At 38.0% G+C, this 18,740-nt stretch overlaps 1 protein-coding gene across 1 annotated transcript in view; it reads right to left on the bottom strand.

Annotated features, from left to right (window-relative positions):
- Nucleotides 1-546: 546 nt before the first annotated feature.
- KAT6A (lysine acetyltransferase 6A) overlaps nucleotides 547-18,740 on the bottom strand; it is a 162,774-nt gene continuing 144,580 nt past the window's right edge. The window contains exons 10-16 of the mRNA XM_007935019.1: nucleotides 17,055-17,216; nucleotides 15,900-15,993; nucleotides 13,046-13,277; nucleotides 12,183-12,390; nucleotides 9,425-10,030; nucleotides 6,169-6,481; nucleotides 547-3,239 (exon numbers count right to left, since the gene is read on the bottom strand). Coding sequence (XP_007933210.1) covers nucleotides 547-3,239; nucleotides 6,169-6,481; nucleotides 9,425-10,030; nucleotides 12,183-12,390; nucleotides 13,046-13,277; nucleotides 15,900-15,993; nucleotides 17,055-17,216 — 4,308 coding nt within the window. The remainder of the gene's footprint in view (nucleotides 3,240-6,168; nucleotides 6,482-9,424; nucleotides 10,031-12,182; nucleotides 12,391-13,045; nucleotides 13,278-15,899; nucleotides 15,994-17,054; nucleotides 17,217-18,740) is intronic.

The following is an 18,740-nucleotide window of genomic DNA, read 5'->3' on the forward strand; positions in this document are numbered from 1 at the left end:
AGGAGCTTGGGTTGTTCTCCATGTCCCCATCCGAGTCTCCCATAAGTGCCTCCTGCTGGAATGAAGTAGGAAATGAAAGGTTAGGTTTGGAGGAAAGGGTCTGGTTAACCCTCGAGATGTATATATAACATTTAAAAATGACAACACTGGGAGCTGCAAACAGTGAGGGGGAAACATACATTTTAAAATAAAATAAAGATAATTCACCTTTACACAAATTTTGTCCATGTGGTGTGTAAAGAAAGTAAGGCTCTTTTTAATTATGAAAAGATTTTGTGCATGTTTCCCCTATCCCCAAATCCATTTTTAGATGAGTTCTACTGTAAAATGCTTCAAGATTGTGAAGAAAATCAAAACCCAGAACACAATGAACCCAAAAAAAGAGAAGACCAGGTTTTCTAAAAAATAAAAGAAACCAAAGAAAAATTCCTCTAAATCTACAGCAATATTTTAACTGGAAAAAAGGTCCATTTTTCTCTGGTTTGTCAGTATAAAAGGTTCCTTTATTTATATATATTTAAGTTTTTAATTGCAAGTTCATCTTGCTCATCTTCTCATGTAAGGTCCATTGAGTGACTGCTTGGGCACGCCAGCAGCATTCATGTAGCTGTGATGGGAGGGGCCAGTGTACATCATGTTTCCATGAGGGTTTGGCTGCATAGGCTGCTGGGTATAGGCCTGGCTCCCCATCATTCCCATCTGCATCTGCATAGGATACTGTGCTGTCTGGTTCATGTAGGCAGGGTTACTATGGTAACTGCTGTTCATCATGGGCTGTGTCATTCGATAGCTGTTCATGGCATTCAAGGTGTTCATATTCATAGAATTGACATTATAGGCAGGAGTTGGCATTAAGTTAACCCCCATGTTCATGCCACGCTGAACAGCCAGTGCACGAGGGCCAGCCTGCATGGCAACCGCTGGTGGGCTGCGGCCATACAGCTGCTGCTGGTGAGCAGCTGCGGAGGGCAGTGGCGCAGATTTGGAGCGAATGGAAATGTGCCCCTTGACTGGCATTTGCCCTTGCAACCTCTGAGTGTGAGGAATGCCGATGTTGGTGGCAGACATGTTGCACTGTAGCAGAGGTGATGTGAGGTTCATGGTGGTAGATGCCAAGTTTGGAGGTGGCGTCATGGTGGCTTGTGCTTGAGGGGTCCCAGCTAATGGATGAGATGGAGCTAGCTGAGCCAGTCCTGTATTAGACAAAGAAACACTGGTTGCATAGGAAGTCACAGCAGGAGAATGGCTATAAGGCATGGCATGAGGGTCCATAATGGTGTTAGTCAGCTGCTGCAGCTTGGCTAAACTGAAGGTGGCTGATGGTTGAGAGTAGCTGCCGGCACCAAAATCCCCTGGGATCCTCTCATAGATACTTATATTCCCAGTGCTTCCAGATTCCGGTATCTCCATGATCATAGGTGCTGGAGTGAAACTATTATTCATACTACACTGTGACAGGGGGGGCTGCTGTTGGGGTGGGGGTGGAGGTTGAGGCTGTTGGGGCTGAGGTTGTGGTTGCTGCTGCTGCTGCTGTTGTTGCTGGGGCGGTGGAGGCTGTGGTGCTGGTTGTTGCTGCTGCTGCTGCTGCTGCTGCTGCTGCTGCTGCTGTTGCTGCTGCGGTGGTGGTGGTGGTGGCGGCTGCTGCTGCTGCTGCTGGTTACTTGGAGGCCTCTCCACCACACAACTCTGAGGTGACTTGATGCTGCAGTTGGCAGCAGGCTGGACATTGTTCTGCTGCATCATGCTGCAGCTGTTGCCCATGTTTGCCATTTGTTGAGTGACAACACAACTGTTCTGGGTGAGGCTGCTGGAGGATGACAACCCACCATAGGAGCAGCTGCTCTGAGAGGAGTTATTGCCACAAATGCTGCCTCCCATTGTGGAATCATAACTGCTAGGGTTCTCATAGTTTTCGGTGGTGCTCTCAATGCTGCCCAGGTCACTGAAGCCACTGTCCACCACCTGCTGAGAGTGGTCTGATACAGAAGGCACATCCATCATGGGGCTGGTCTCCATGTTCTGCATAGAGGGTGCGGACAGGGATCCTTGTTCAGGGCTGATCTGGGTATAACCACTCTCAAGGGCAGGCACGTTGGGACTGCTGACCGAACGGACTGACTGGCTAGGATGAGACTGAACAGAGGATATCGGGCTATTGTGTTCCGAAGCATGGCAGTCTTCAACCATTGATATCTGAGGGTCTTCATCAGCTTGAGTATAACTCTGCAGGGTCTGACAAGCTGCAAGAGTTTCTTCACAGTCCTGGTATGCTCCCTCATGCTCATTGCTTTCTTCTTGAGTCAAAGATTGAACTGCTTGCACAGTTTCCAGATCCAACTCACTATGAGGAATCTCTTCTTCTTCTTTTAATTCAATTAATTCTTCTTTAGTGTTTGAATCTTCTTCAGGATCATCCTCAGACCCTGGGACGTGCTCTGACACCACGGATGTTTCATGGGAAGTCTGTTCCTCTTCAGAATCTGGTTCTGTTTCATCCTTATCTTTTGCATTCTCCCTATTGTTCTGCATATTACTATCTAAAAAAGATTCCTGACTACCAAGCTCCTCCTTGACATCTTCTCTAGCAGACTGCTCCTCTAGCTCTTTTTTCTTTGTAGATTCCAGATGACCATCATCTTCATCATCAGCATCATGGTCTTCATTCTGGTTTGTCTCTACAGCCACTTCATCTTCTTCTTCTTGCTCCTGTTCTTCCAGTTCTTGTTGCTCTTCCTCTGATTGCCTCTGCTCTTCTAAAATGCGGGGTTTCTCTTCTTCCTCTTCGACCTCGGGTTCTTTAGTTTCTGTCTCGGGACTATTGCTGCTATCCATTGGAGACATTGCTCTAACTTCACTGCTGGTTGTATCCTCCTCTTCTCCCTCTTCCACCTCTTCTGCTTCCACATGCATCTCCTCTTCCTTCCTTTCTTCGGTTAAGGGCAAGTCTTCTTTTGGTTCAACACTTTCTTCATTCTCTTGAATTTTCATTTTACGTCCAGGTTTAGGAATGGGGACAATGGGCTCAATGATGCATTCTTGAGTAGAAACGGGTATAATTTCTCGATTCAACTTAAACCCTGGTTTGCGACCAGGTCTTTTCTTCCAGTGGATTGGTTTGCGACTCTTGCCTTTTGGCCATCCCTTTTTCTTTTTCATAGGTGTGGATGTATCTGGCTCAAGTGAAGAATCCTTCATGTCACATTTTCGTAAGAGAGATACCGGCTTCAGGATAGGAGTGTCTGTAAAGTAATAAAGATAAGTTACAAGACCTTATATTTTCTAAAGTCTTTTTCTGAGCGCAGCATGGACAACAGAAATGATTTTATCATCACAAATTCCTAATTAATTTCACTGTGAAGTTAAGAAACCTAAAGAATAAACCAAATTAATGATGCCTTCTAAAGTCATACAGTGAATTGGCAGAACAATGAAACACTTAATACTCCATTACCATAGTTTAAAGCAGTTAAACTTTATCTTCACCAGTTATGTGTCCTTGGGAGTTACTCTAAGTTTCAGCTTCCACATCTATAAATGGAAAGTACCAACCTGCTACAAGAATTAAATTAAGGTAATGAGTATGAAGTACCTGGCATAGTGCCTGACATAGAGAACTCTTCAGTAGAGCTATATATGAAGATAGATAGATAGATATAAATTATAAACTAATAATAAATTTACAATAATAATTTTCATTACACATCAATATCATACCAAAAAAATCACACCCACTGCCACCAAATTGATTCCGACTCATAGCAACCCTATAGGACAGAGTAGAACTGCCTCATATGGTTTCCAAGGCTGTAAATCTTTTATGGATGCAGATTGCCTCATCTTTCTCCCATGGACCAGCTGGTGGGTTCAAACTGACGACCTTTTGGTTAGCAGCTGGATGCTTTCATCAACTGTGCCACCAGAACAACTCACTCCATGAATATAGTGTCTGAATAAAAACTGTATCAGAATTATTTCTCCTTGGAGCTCTCTTTAAGAGGCTCCACACAATCTAAAGCATTCTATACAGACTAACTGAAGCACATCAGCGATTTACTAGCTGAATGAAGAGGAAAGGACTCAGTCTCTCTGGGATCAGGTGTCAGTTATTAGTCTTTCAGTCTCTCGTTTTCTGATTTTACTTCAGCATACACTACAAAAATTAATGAATGTATTAAAACTTATGAATATTATGTAAGAGCTAATAAATGATAATGCATTTGCTTGTACCTCTTAGAAAAAGAAGTTAAAAGCTATATTTTCTGCATGTCGTGTTTTTATTTTACCATAAGCTTTTTAAAGATGCAAAGAATTAGTACCCTTTTCAAGCTATCTTTATTGTGTAAATTATAAATCAGCTCATTTCTCTTTATTTCCATATGCAATTTTTACTGTTTTCCTTAGTTTCCACATTCATAATTTCATATAGTTTTTCACAAGCCAATTACTCTACTCCATGATTGAGCAATCTTAGTAAATACTGCTCAAAATGTTGTGTATGTGTGAGAACAGTGCTAGAAGGCATTTAGTCCTGGACAAACATTGACCTGAAGAAAATGGTAAAGCTTTAACAGCAACAGTTTATGAGAAATAAATTTAACATTAATATTTTTCTCCCCATTAACTTTTTAAAAAATTATTAGCAATACTGTATTATGTTTTCAATGAAAGTTTACATGGCAGTTTAGGTTCCCATTCAACAATTTCTACACAAATTGTTTAGTGAAACCACATTCTTCACAATGAATGCACCTTCTCATTATTTATGCTCTGGTTGTTCCATTTCTCCCTCTTAACTTTTTAAGGATGTAAACATCAATGCAAAAACAGATTTTGGGGCTGGACCATCTGAAAAGGTATAGTTAGTAGTAATAACTTGAATGCAAACAAAGGAAATGACTGAATCTGAGAAAATGGTCCAAGCCAACAGGAACTTAAACTGGGGATACTCTTAGCATATAATAATCCAAGACAGAACTATCAAATTTACAAAACAAATTTTTAGTTTCCTAGTTAAATATCTCAAACCATAACTTAATTAAAACTCTGGAAAATCATTCACAACAAATCAAAGAAGTCATTCATCTTATTGTTAAGTAAAAATATAATGGAGAAAATACAAGTTATCAATTAAATTGAAATCTACTGAATTTATTTTAAAAAAGAGAATAAAAAGCTCAACTAAATAACGCATAAAATATGTTGTTGTTGTTGTTGTTACGTACTGTCGAGTTGGACCCGACTCATAGCAACCCCTCCTTGGGTTTCCGAGGCAGTATCTCTATGGAAGTAGATTGCCCAACCTTCCTTATGAGGAGTGGCTGGTGGGTTTGAACCACCAGCCTTCTGGTTAGCAGTCAAGTGCCTTAGGCACTACACTACCAGATCTATATAGAGGTTTTTATACTAAAGGTAGACAACTAGATTTCTTCAAATTCACCCAACAAAGTGAAAGAGGCTCAGTTTGATCCCATACAAGGCATGCAAACTGCACACGCAGGCAGCATGATACACTGACAAAAAATTTGGGCTGGGATGCAAAAGACTAGTTTTTGACCCAGCTTATACATATGAGTCCCAGTGTACTTAAAAATAAACACCTGGATTTTTATCTAACACTATAAAATCTAATTTATTAAGAGGTATTATTGTATCTTTATTAGAAATTTACTATTAGTTGGGTAAGACATTAGAGAGATGATTCATGAAGGATTCCTGGTGAAAGAGATTTGAAACAAGTTCCAATTTACATGAATCTGCTCTTATTTGAGAACTGTCTACTTAGCATTATTCATTTAACAGTATTTGTTGTTGTTGTTGTTGTTATGTGTTGTCGAGTCGACCCCGACTCATAGTGACCCCTCCTTGGGTTGCCAAGGCAGAATCGCTACGGAAGTAGATTGCCCAACTGAGTGCCTATTCTAAGCACAGATCATACAGCAACAACTAAAACAGATTAAGTCCACAGAAGACACAATTCTAGTCAAGGGTTATTACTTAAATATCTTCCTGAAGCTAAGCCTAATCCACCTATCAACTAAAGATTTAGTTAAGGCCAAGAAAGGACTGGGTAAAAACAAAAACACCGTCCTGTCCTAGTTGAAATGTCTGCAGGTATTATGGACTATTTTTAAAGGTAATAAAGCTACAGAGTAACAGTTCTACACATACCATCGGCATCATCTGACTCTTCTTCTTCTTCTTCATCTTTAGACTTCCTCTTGGAAGAGGATCGGCACCTGAGAACATCTTGTGAGGACAAACGATGGAAATATCCTCTAGGGAAGAGTTCATTTTCATCTTCTTCCTCTTCCTCTTCATCAATCTCAAAGGTAGGTTCTAATCTTGGCATTGGCCTCTCAGAGTCAGAGTCTTCAAAAGGTTCATCTAACACCTCTGTTGTCTCCGAAATAGTTTCTGTGACCACACTGCTATTGTGGTGTTTGCGCTTTCGGACTCTTCTTCTTCGGTGAAGAATTGGTTTCTATTTAAAAAAGAAATAAAATATTTTATTTACAGTAATGAACATCATCATTTCTATTAATAAGTTTTTAAACCTAACAGAATTAGCACCTATGAAATAAAGATGTTGTCTGCTGAAAGACACTGAAAATTTTTTCAAAATACTGTAGTAAGACACTATACAAAAGTGTCATGGATACAAGCATGCTGGGTAACTGAACACACCTTTGTAACAGATTAGGCAGGCATGCCATGCCCAAAGAGCAGATATTATCATTCTCTTATTAAAAGTTCAGTTCAATTTAACACCCTAGGGAGTAGGGCAATCCCTTGCCGATTTCAATACTAAAATGAACTAGAGGCTAGTCCCTGTAACTTCTCTTTTCCTCAGGAGAAAAAAAGGAACAAAAATACTTCATCTCATAGCAATTCTATGAAATTAACAGAACATCAGTATAGCTGAAAGCCATTTTCATGAGCTATCCATAAAGAGTTACAGTGAAATGTGGAAATACAAAGCTGAAATGTATTTACTTGGTATTACTGTTTTTGGAATTTGACACATTAGGCACAACTTTGCAATAAAATTGACCTAACACCTTTAAATCACACAACAGCCTTCACAAAAACAAAAGGACAGGCCAGAGATCATCTGATCCAGTTCTCACTTTATAGAGAGCAGAAAAGTGACCTGACTTACCCAAGGTCACATATCCAGTCAGTAGTAGAAGTGGCTGTCAAATATAGGCCTCCTGATGCCAGTTCTTTAAGAACTTCAAAAGTACCTTACACATGATTTCATTGCCAGCTACAATTTCTTTCTTTTTTTTTTACCACAGGAGATAGCCTAATTTGATTTATTTTATAATAAATGTTGTTGTTGTTATGTGCCGTCGAGTCAGACCTGACTCACAGCGACCCCTCCTTGGGTTTCCAAGGTGGTAACACTATGGAAGTAGATTGCCCAACCTTCCTTCCGAGGTGTGGCTGGTGGGTTTGATCTATCCACCTTCTGGTTAACAGTCAAGTGCCTTAAGCACTATGCTACCAGAGCAAAATAAACCCCAGAATGTTAAAGATAACAGTTTTCAAAGTTGTGCAACAAGTAGTAAGAGTAGTCTGTGTTGTTTTCCTCTACTCCAAATTTACTAGTCCTCTTAGTTGAGAAAACAAATTTCAGATTAGGATAAAAATGGTTCTGCTCCCTGGAGAAATAGCTAATTCTAGGACTGGGACAGGAAATACACAAGATGAAGCTGAAGCATCTTGTAGTGCCAAAATATTAAAAAAGTACTCAAAACAAAACAAAACTGAACAATGATGAGTAACACAGAGCAGAACTGAAAAAGTTCCCAATGGCTAAAGCTGGAACAATTTGACCAACAAATTAAATAAAGTAGTAGTACTGGATTATAACTCAAAACGTAAAAGTAAATTATCTATGAGTCCATACTGATTATCATGAATAAATGATGGAATAAACAAACTAATGGGGTAGAATAGACAACTCTTCCTGTGCAGAATTCCAAACAATTTATGTAGATATTCTGCTCCTAAGGAAGCCCATATTTTAAGTATGGGTTGTATACAGGGACTTCCTTCCAGACAGTATAGTATGGAAAGGAAGAGTGGAGAAACCTAACAAACAGTAACTTCAAACTAGATGATCAAGGTTAACATCAAGAGTGGTAAGTCATATTGAGAGTAAATATTCGTGATATGATAGGATGAGAATGATACTTTACCTCTGTGATCTTACTCCCACATTATTTCAGTCTAATACATGAGGACTATTCTACCTACTACCTGACCAGTAACTTTCAAAAGTGTGAAGATCATCAAAAACAAGTCTGAGAAACTGTCACAACCAAGAGGAATCTAAAGAGACATGACTTCTAAACAATGTAGTATCATGGATGGGCTCCTAGAACAGAAAAAGTACATTAGGGAAAACTGAGGAAGTAAGAATAAAACATGGGCTCTAGTTAATAATATTACATTAATATCGGTTCATAGTTGTAATAAATATACCATACTAATTTAAGAGGTTAATTAATTTACTTTAGAAATGCTTCACTAAAACCAAGGGGAAAATGAAACCAGCTCTGGGGCATATGGGCACTCTCTGTACTATCTTTGTAATAGTTCTATAAATCTAAAATGTCTAAAATAAAAAGATTTTTTTTTTTTTTTTTTAAAAAAAGGCCCTGCTTTGGAAAGGAATGATTTCATTGCTTTGGATTAAAACTGTCACCCAACTACTACAGAGCAGCTTATCCAGGGAGCTGGCATACTTCAGTCTGGCAGGCTTGTGGCAAAACTTCAAGTTCATTACATAGCCTGGGCTTTTTCTGGTGTGCAGTTTAACAGAATTCATTATCGCCAGCACACAGATACGTAACAAATTGGCTGTCCTTCAAACTTTGCAAGATGATTAAATATAGTTTAGAAATATTTTTAAAACAAGGTTAAGTAAAACCACTGGAGGGATGTGTGAGAAGAGGAGTGAGAGACAAGAGAAAATAGGACCACACAAGAAAAGTGAGTGGCTTTACCACTACAACAGCCTTCCATGGAACTGTTCAATACTTTTTCCTTTGCTAATATAAACATTTCTAAACTGTACGTACCTTTAAAATATTTTTTAAATCTCTAAAGTTATGGTTTGAACTATCATTCAAATCAGTAGGCCGAAAAAAAAGTGTGCCGACCTTTAAATAAACTTATGATTTTTAAGTTAATTCCTATGAATCAAAGAAGTCATATATATAATATATATTATATATATATATATATTTCAGTTGTTTACAGAAAAGATCATAAGCCACAATATACTAAGACTTAAAGTTCCAAAAATAACAAACAATAATTTTCTAAATTTACTTTTTCAAACCCTAGGATAGAACACACGTACATTATAAACTGCAGCTGGAGGAAGGGAAGATGTGTAAAAGAAATGCTGTACCTTTCTCTTCAACGTGGGCTTTGTAAGAATGGGTGGTGAGTTGGATCGAGGACTTTCTGGCTCTTCTTCCTCCTCACTACTCTCACTGAAGTCCCTGAGGAGAGTCCTGTCGCCATCACTGTAGCGACGAGGCATTCTATCATTTCCTTCTGATAATCTGCACTTTAGAGTCTCAGGGCTTTTCTTTAGCTGTCCTCGCCACAGCTCAACCCCTTCACTTAATCTTCTTTTAGGAATGTCTGGCTTCCCATCATGACTTGGCTGCTCCTGAGAGGCTGTCAATGGCTCCTCACTTTCAGTGTATGGTTCTTGGGAAGTTTCTGACTTTTCCTCACATTCTCCATATTGTTCCTGAGGAGTTGATGATGTTTCTTGCAAGAGCAGTTTAGAGTCTTTATCACCAAAATGTTCCTGGGTTTTTTTGTTCTTCCTCCCCCAGCGGCCTCTCCGAGATGGCTGACTATTTGCAGGAAGACTATCACGGTGAAGGACTTGCTTGTTTAAACGTGTAGAAATGGCTGTAGGTATAACTTCTGGTTTCTTTTCACTTTCTATTGAAGAATAAGAATCTTGTTCTTTGTTTTCCCGAGACACTGACTTTCCCACCTGATTTTAGAAAATAAAACAGTAATACTGGTTAATTGTTCAGTCTTATTTCATTGTATCTAACCATTCTAACATTTTAAAAACTGAGATAAGGAAACAGACTTTTAAAAAAGAAAATTATTAACAGTTAACATGATTATTTCCTATATGTTGGGCACTGTTTTAAATGCTTTGCATATATTATCGATTTAATCCTTATAACAACTACGTAAGTATTATCATTGTATACCCGTATCACAAAAAATTAAGTAACTTGCTTAAGGCTACACAATAGTAAATAAAGAAGATGGGATACAAATCCAAGCTGTATGACGACAGAGCTAGTGTTCTTAACCACTATGCAATACCACTTCAATAAATAAAGCAAATATTAAAAGGGTTCCTATAAATTTGAAATGAGATAGAAATTTCTAAATTTCTTAGAAGTAAGAAAATGTGTAAGTAGAAAGGGAAAGGGACGGAGATAGGGATTGAGAAAAATAAAATTTCTGTAATTACTCTGACTTATTTTCACTCTGAGAATTTAATTTCATTTTGAAATTAAATTATACTATAGAGACTTGAGTTTTCTGTTTATCAAAGGAAGACATAGATTTTAAAAGGCTGAAAGCACTGCTTTAAAAAACAGAAAGGACTGTGTCATATGAATAATACTGAAAATTAGACAATGGAGTGCAGTCTACACTAACCCTCATTAATCTTTATGGCTAATGACATTTGTGTACCTGTTGAATTATTCAGTGCTCATTTAGAAAGCATAGACGTGTTTACGTTATTTCCTTTATTTTCTGTTTTAAGAAAAATGTATCTTCATTTCCTTTTTAATAACTGTTAGATTAAGAATCAACTCAGATTCTTCAGTTACTATACCGGGGGCGGGGGGGGGGGGACGACCACTGCCATTGAGCTGATTCCGACTTATGGCAACTCCATGTGTTACAGAGTAAAACTGCTCCAATGACTATTATTTAAATTTTTTCTCTCATCAAATCCTTTATTTTTATTCATTTTTACCTTTTTATTGTGATTTGGGTGAATGTTTACAAAGCAAACTGGTTATACATTTAACAATTCATACACATTTTGACTTGTGACACTGACTGCAATCCCCACAATGGAAGAGCACTCTTCCCACTGCCTCTGTGTGTTGACCATTTCCCTTCTCCCATCTCACCCTGTCTTCTAATTTTTAACCCTGGGCAAATGCTGCTCTTCTGATCTCATATGGCTGAATGTTCTGATGAGTGCGTTATCTCCCTATACTGTTCACCTTATAGGCTTCTCTTTGCTTGGCTGAAAGCTGAGCCACTGGGGTTAATTTGGTTCCAGGCTCCATAGGGTGTTCTTGCCTATAATCTTTATGGGAGCAGACTGCCAACCTTTTCCTGTGCAGCAGTATTTAAACCCAGCAGTGTGGGTTCAAAACACCAACCTTTATGTTAGTGTTGTTGTTGTTGTTATTTGCCATCGAGTCAGCCCCGACTCATAGCGACCCTTCCTTGGGTTTACGAGGCAGTATCGCTACGGAAGTAGGAATGCCCAACCTTCCTTCCGAGGAGTGGCTGGTGGGTTTCAACCGCCAGCCTTCTGGTTAGCAGTCAAGTGCCTTAGGCACTATGCTACCAGAGCTCCTTTTAAGTTAGTAGTCAAGTTCAAACCCATTTGGGCCACCAAGAGACTTTCAATTCCTATGCCATCGTTGGGTGATGTCAAGCTGATTTTGGATTCATAGTAACCCCATGTGACAGGGTAGAACTGCCCCACAGGGACCTTTAAATTGTGTAATCTTTAGGCTGGAGCAGATCACCAGGTCTTTTCTCCCACAGAGTTACTGGGTGGGTTTGAACCGCCCCTTCTGGTTAGTAGCCAATTGCTTAACAATCGCACCACCAGCTATCATCAGCACTCTGGTAATATTTAGTCACAAGTAACGTGACATAAAAATTTGATGTTATACTAATGATATAAGGAATAACAGTATACAAATAGGTAAATAAGACCAAGTCTTCCTGAATTTTCTACCACTGAAATGAACTCTGAAATTCTACTGTGCAATTACTTTCTTTGTAAGACAGATTATATCACAAATACTCATAAAAACCAAATAATACATATTCTGTTATGAAAAATAAGAGACCATTCATGCTCTTACACTGGACTCTAATTCTCTTTCCTGGCACTGTGGCTCTTCATTTTCTCCTTCCTCAGCCTCCTCTTCTTCCTCCTCTGAGACAACAGAGTTGGAGACTATAACAGGAGTCCAGCGTAAACATTCTGGATCTACATCTACAGGACGCAAATTCAGCTGAAGCTTCGCCATGTGATCCTGGATAAGTTTTTCCCGGCGGATAATCACAAATCTGGAACCAGAGAAAAGTTTATAGCAATCAACGATGTATAAGGTACACATAACAATGAATATGGGATATGTAAATTCTGGAAAACCCTGGAGATGATAAATGTTTCAAAACTAGCCTGCCTAGAAAGATAAAATAAGGAAATATGCTACTGCATGAGAAAGCAAAGAGATAGGAAGCTGAACAACTACTTCATGCTAAACCATAGCAGTTGATTAAAGAATTTTAACTACTTCCTGTCTCACATTTCCTCATCCTCTGGAATCTCTGCTACTCTCCTGCATTCTCTCCTTCCACTTGTCACCTATCTAGCTCTAATGTCACCTTTCTTTGTGAATTTTCCCAACCACTCTAGTGAAGAGTGAGCTGTTCTTTTGAACCTACATAATTTCACTTTGTATTAGTGCTATGGAAATTAATCAGTCATATTTTACCTAATGACATTGTTTCTAGAGTTGTTACTACAGGAATATCAGAATTTTTTTTTTTTTTTTTTTAAATATGATCAATAGTATCAAATAGCACAGAGAAGAAAATGATGGCTCAGGGTACACCACTTACTTATATTAGTTTATGCGCTTTCACTAATAAACTGATTGTCTGATCCCAAAAACTTTCAATTATTTTTTGAAGGTATACAAAGGGATGTAATACTCACTGGTCACTACGGAAGTCCAGCATTCGTAGGTGGTGGAGTGTGGAAGTAATGTCTTGAGGGCAGATTCCAGTCAACTTACTTAACTTCTTAATGCTGATTTGTTTGTCATTTTGATGATAAAGGCACTCCAATATTACACTTTTCCAATAAGCCATGTAGGAAAGACGGCCAAGATCAGATAATGGTTTCTCTGGAGATCCTGCTTGACCTTCACGTTTTGATAACAAATAACCTAAAGAAACCCCCAAATCACAAATATGTCAGAGAGTCTAACAGGCTGATTCCCAAAGTAACGATCCCCTCACCCCAAACCAAACCAAATATTATAGGAAATAGTTGTTTCAAAAATAAATTCCTTTAAGAAAAAGGACAAAATTGCAAAATTACTTTCAAGTAGATTTGCAGGATGACTGCATAATTTGTATACATTGAACTTTTAGGTATTACTTGTTCTATAGTTAATATAAATCATCTTGTCAAAAGATTCAAACTGTTAAAAAGATTTCCTGTAAAGAGGATACATTAAGGTATGTCAATAATGTTTTCTATAGTACAGAGAAAAAACAGCCTTGCATGTTTTATTTGGACCGCTAGATGGCAACAGTTATATATGAATTGAGAAATAGCAAAAGAATGCCTTTTAGTTTTTTGTAATACTATCAACACTAGTTCTTCAGTAAGTGAATTAGCTGACATTTTAGCCAAAGCTCTCTTCAAAATGACCTAACACCCTAATTGTTTTAGCAAGCAACAATGTCAATGTGAGTGTGAGTGTCACTGTGAGCAAATGGTGGTATTACTTAGTTCTCTTGCCACATCTCCCAGGAACGGTGGTGGTGGTGGTGGGGGGGCCATGAATTCCAAAGAAAAAGTATGGAACATGGAGATGTCAGAAGAAATGTATTTTTTTTTTTTTTTTTGGTCATTAAACAAAAATTGAAAAGTAGTCTAGAGAATTGGTGGGAGCTCTGGTAGCATAGTGGCTACGGCACTTGACTGCTAACCAGAAGGCTGGCGGTTCAAACCCACCAGCCACTCCCTGGAAGGAAGATGGGGCAATCTACTTCTGTACTGATACTGCCTCGGAAACCCAAGAAGGGGTCGCTATGAGTCGGGTCTGACTCGACGGCACATAACAACAACAAGAGAATTGGTAATGCAGAAAAAATATACTAAATTACAAAAATAAATAAACACTGTAATAATACAAATTATAGTTGGTATGAAACCAAACGCACTGCCCTCGAGTCAGATCCGACTCATAGAGACCCTTCCTTGGGTTTCCAGAAGTAGATTGCCCAACCTTTCTTCCAAGGAGTGGCTGGTGGGTTTGAACTGCCAAACTGGTTAGCAGTCAAATGGCTTAGGCACTATGCTACCAGAGCTCCTATAGTAGGTATACAAAGGGGAAAAAAAACCTAATCACCATAAATAAAATTTATTTTCCCCTAACTCTGCTATTTAATGATATGTAATATATTCATTCAAGAGTCCTATCTCAAAAACACAAGGAGCTCTGGTGGCGCAGTGCCTATGGTATTTGACTGCTGACCAGGAGGCTGGTGGTTCAAACCCAGCAGCCACACCATGGAAGGAAAACAGGGCAATCTACTTCTGTAAAGATTTACTGCCTCGGAAACCCAAGGAGGGGTTGCTATGAGTCAGGATCAACTCGATGGCAGTGGATTTGATTCTGGTTTTGGTATCTCAAAAATATATTTTTATTTTGGAGTTAATATTATTGATATTAATATATTGAGCTAATACGAGTTCCACTCACTATTGCTAACCCAAAAAGGCCACAAAAAATGTGCAAAATAACCAATGGCACATACACAATGAAATATGGTTAAGACTACAGTCTAAGCATAATTGATCCATACAAAAATTAACCTCTCAACACTGCAGATAGCAGCACCACAACATAATTATCTGATATTCTGAATGGACTGCCTGAACCAATCTCCTTCGTTCGACCATCATTTCTGAATATATTCCTTTGAATATTACTTTATACTATTAAATATTCCCTCCAATATCATTATTTTATAATCAATATAAACATACATTTAACTACAAGCATACATTTAACTTTCTAAGCAAGACTGTCAACATGCAAAACAAATACAAGTTTCATAATAACCTCTTTACAACCACTGTTGTTGTTGTTGTTATGTGCTGTCAAGTTTGACCTGACTCATAGTGACCCCTCTTCCTTGGGTTTCCAAGGCAGTGTCAGTATGGAAGTAGATTGCCCAACGTTCCTTCCAAGGAGTGGCTGGTGGGTTTGAACCACTAGCCTTCTAGTTAGCAGTCAAGTGCCTTAGGCACTACGCTACCAGAGCTCCTTTAGAACTATTAGTGTTCTCTTTTTAACAGATTAAAGTGTTATTTCCTGGATCTTCACTTTTAAAAGAAAAATTTTAAGGTGCACTGCTTATGTTTCACCACCAGGTAGAGCCTGTAGCTAAGAAAGGAGGCACATATTTTCTCGGATAATTGGGTAGCAAAAATAGGGCAGTTGCTGTATTTCTTTATTAGCACTAATTTGAGTAGCTAATGTTTTTAATATTTTTGTCAGTTAGAATTGCCTCATGAAACTTAGTTTTATTTTAAATGAACAATTCCAAGGCATTTGCTATAGAACACATAGAAACCGGTATTCAGTATTAAATTATTTAAAAATATTTCATGTCTAACTAAAAGAAAAAAATTAGAGGCTTCAGGTTTTAAAGTTCCACGAAGCAATATGACAAGAGATACTAGCAACTAATAAATTATCTTCAAAACTTTAAAAAAATATATACAGAAAATCCACATGAAGAGTAATGAGAAAAGTTAACATAATCCTTACTGAAATCGATGAGAAACCTGCCATAGCCCTTACGCTGGTATTGGGGAAGAATCATTATACAGGAAACGTTGTATTTCTGTTGGCAGTGCTTTTCCTGATGGAGAAAAAAGAAGCTACATTATAAAACAACAGGCTGGTAAGACTGAATAGTAATGCTAATTATTAAGAAACAAAGACTAACAGTGAAAACCACAGCCTGGGTCCTTTGGGAATAGCAATGTACATCAAGAAAAAAAATACCTCACTGGGGAAAGATAGGACAATGTTAAGTCACTACTGTCACCTACAAAGCAACCATCCCAGTAGGGTTAAAATATAAAATAAAATGATGCCATCCAGTATCGTCAGCAACTCAAAAAAACAGTACGTCAATGTTCAAAGATGAGCAGAGGAATCTAAGTCCCAATCCATGTGCAAAGCTATAAATGGTGAGTCAATGTGACATTCTAGAAGTGAAAAGTTTCACCAAATATTTCAATGTTTCCTTTATTTCCTGGTCTGGTACTAAACATAGCAAGAGTCCCACCCCACAATCAGTTGTGTCTAACTTTATAGAAAACAGTCCTGAAATGATGGGTACAAACATATTTTTCAAAGTAGGCAATGTATTTTTAAATCATATTTAACTACTGAAAATAGTCTTATAAAGCTAGTAATTTCCATTTAACCTTTATACACTTAGATTTTACAAAGGCTTACTTAAATAAAATTACATTTTTTTATGCTGCTTTTAAAGGAAAACTTTTTTTCCTAAAGAATGAAAGACTTAGAAAGAAAATATCCTTTAAAAAAAAACAGCCTCTTATTTTTATGTCTAAAATTCAAATTAGGAACATTTAAGCTGAGAAGGGAGTTGGATAGGTAATGACTGTTGTTTATTTCACATGTTCTATCTATTATCACCATGGGAAAAGAAGTCACTTCAAAACTTTTCCTCCTGAGTATTATCAGCAGTTCACGTTCCTAGGAGAATAGAGGTCTGTACAATGTTACTAGGCACCTTCTAGCATGCACTCACATTTCTGAATTTTCTTTAAAGAAGGCTAGAAGGCACCCAGAAAGTGCCACAGCCTGTACTGTCTTTTAGTGAGATGTAACAAAGGTGGTTTCAGACTCCCATATGAATTCAAACAAATTTTAAGGTGATACACTTACTTTAGAAAAGTAGCCAACTAGGTGGCAGCCCTTGACATCATTCTGTGTTAGTACATAAAAAAGAAATGGCTCCACGTCATAATAGAGTGTTTTGTGGTCCAGAAACAGCTTTGCCAAGAGACACAGGTTCTGACAATAAATGGTACTCACATTCCCATCAACCTAGAGGAAAAAAATAAAACAAAAATGGCCAATAGGGTGTCTCTTTAGTTGAACAATACACATTAAGTTACAAATCCATAGACTAGTGCCAGAGATAGGGTCAGTGATCAGAACACACTCAAACTTGGAAACTATCACTTGAAATGGCAGCATTATGGTATGTTTTAAGACAACTAGATATAAAAATAAAGCACTTCAAAAAAGCATGAATAATTATAGGGAGAGGTGATGACCTGTTTTTAAAACAGCACTTTTTGCTTTTATGAAAAAGATTAATTTCAGAAATCCTTTGGATGGCAAGCTGATCTGATTCATTTTTAAAAGTATTTAATTCAACAACACTAAGTTCTATATGCAACCTCCTCTGAAATATATTTATTAAGTAAAACAAGTTATAACTCTTGTCTAATCTCTGCCAGCAATCTGAAACAATGTATTCTGACTGCTATGATCAGCTTAACCCCAAATAAAGTTACTTGAGACAGTGTTAACTGTTGCCAATGAGAAATACCAAGCAAGTTCCCTAGGTAGCAATCTGGTTAATGAGGTATTTCTTGGGCTCAAGTTGCCAAGATCAGCAGCAATATAACCCATATTGCTCCTGACACCCCTCTGTTCTTGGAGTGCTGGAGGTTGCTCTTTATGAAAACATCAATGGATGCCCCTATTGGACCCCGTGGCACTATCCGACATACAACTAACTGAAAATTCCTTAACAGTTGAAGTAATTTAATATTACTTGTTTTAAAATACACATCAATATATGCTTAAGTTGAGACATAATTTGCTCTTGGGTATTCTGAAACAGTATTTTATACCATTCTTACACCCTCCAGGTAAAGAGCTCCTCTATTACTTACCTAAAATAAAACCTTCAGACAGATCAGGAAAGTGAGAATGAGACCTAATAATCTGAAATTCTATCACTGTAGTACTTAGCACAAGTGAGCACATGGCAGGTGCTCAATGAATACTTGGCACTCAAACCAATTTCAAGGAATTAAAAACCACCCCAAATAATACGAATCGTAGATATCTCTTAAGTCATAAGATCATGATACAGTCAGGAAAGTATATTAAGATTTACTAAAGATATCTCTAACAAATTGTTGTTGTTGTTGTTATGTGCCGTCAAGTCAGACCCAACTCATAGCAACCCCTCTTTGGGTTTCCGAGGCAGTATCACCATGGAAGTAGATTGCCCAACCTTCCTTCCAAGGATACAAATATTACTTTAAAATAGAGTAACAGAAATTCTTTCATTTAAACACTACATTCCACAGGTTCTAAGACATGCTTTTATCACCTCTTGTTAGTTGGTGTTGTTAGTCTATTCTAACTTATGGCAACCCATGTGTGCAGAGTAGAACTACTCCATAGTGTTTTCAAGGCTGTGACTTCTCAGAAGGAGATCACCAGCCCTGTCTTCCGAAGCATCTCTGGGTGGACTTGAACTGCCAATCTCTTACCTTGTTGTTGCTTAACTGTTTGTACCACCCGGCAACTCTATCACATCTTAACAAT

This window comes from Orycteropus afer, unplaced genomic scaffold, assembly GCF_000298275.1.
Source record: "Orycteropus afer afer isolate SDZICR_OR568_19922 unplaced genomic scaffold, OryAfe1.0 scaffold00024, whole genome shotgun sequence".
In the NCBI taxonomy this organism is placed as follows: Eukaryota; Metazoa; Chordata; class Mammalia; order Tubulidentata; family Orycteropodidae; genus Orycteropus; species Orycteropus afer.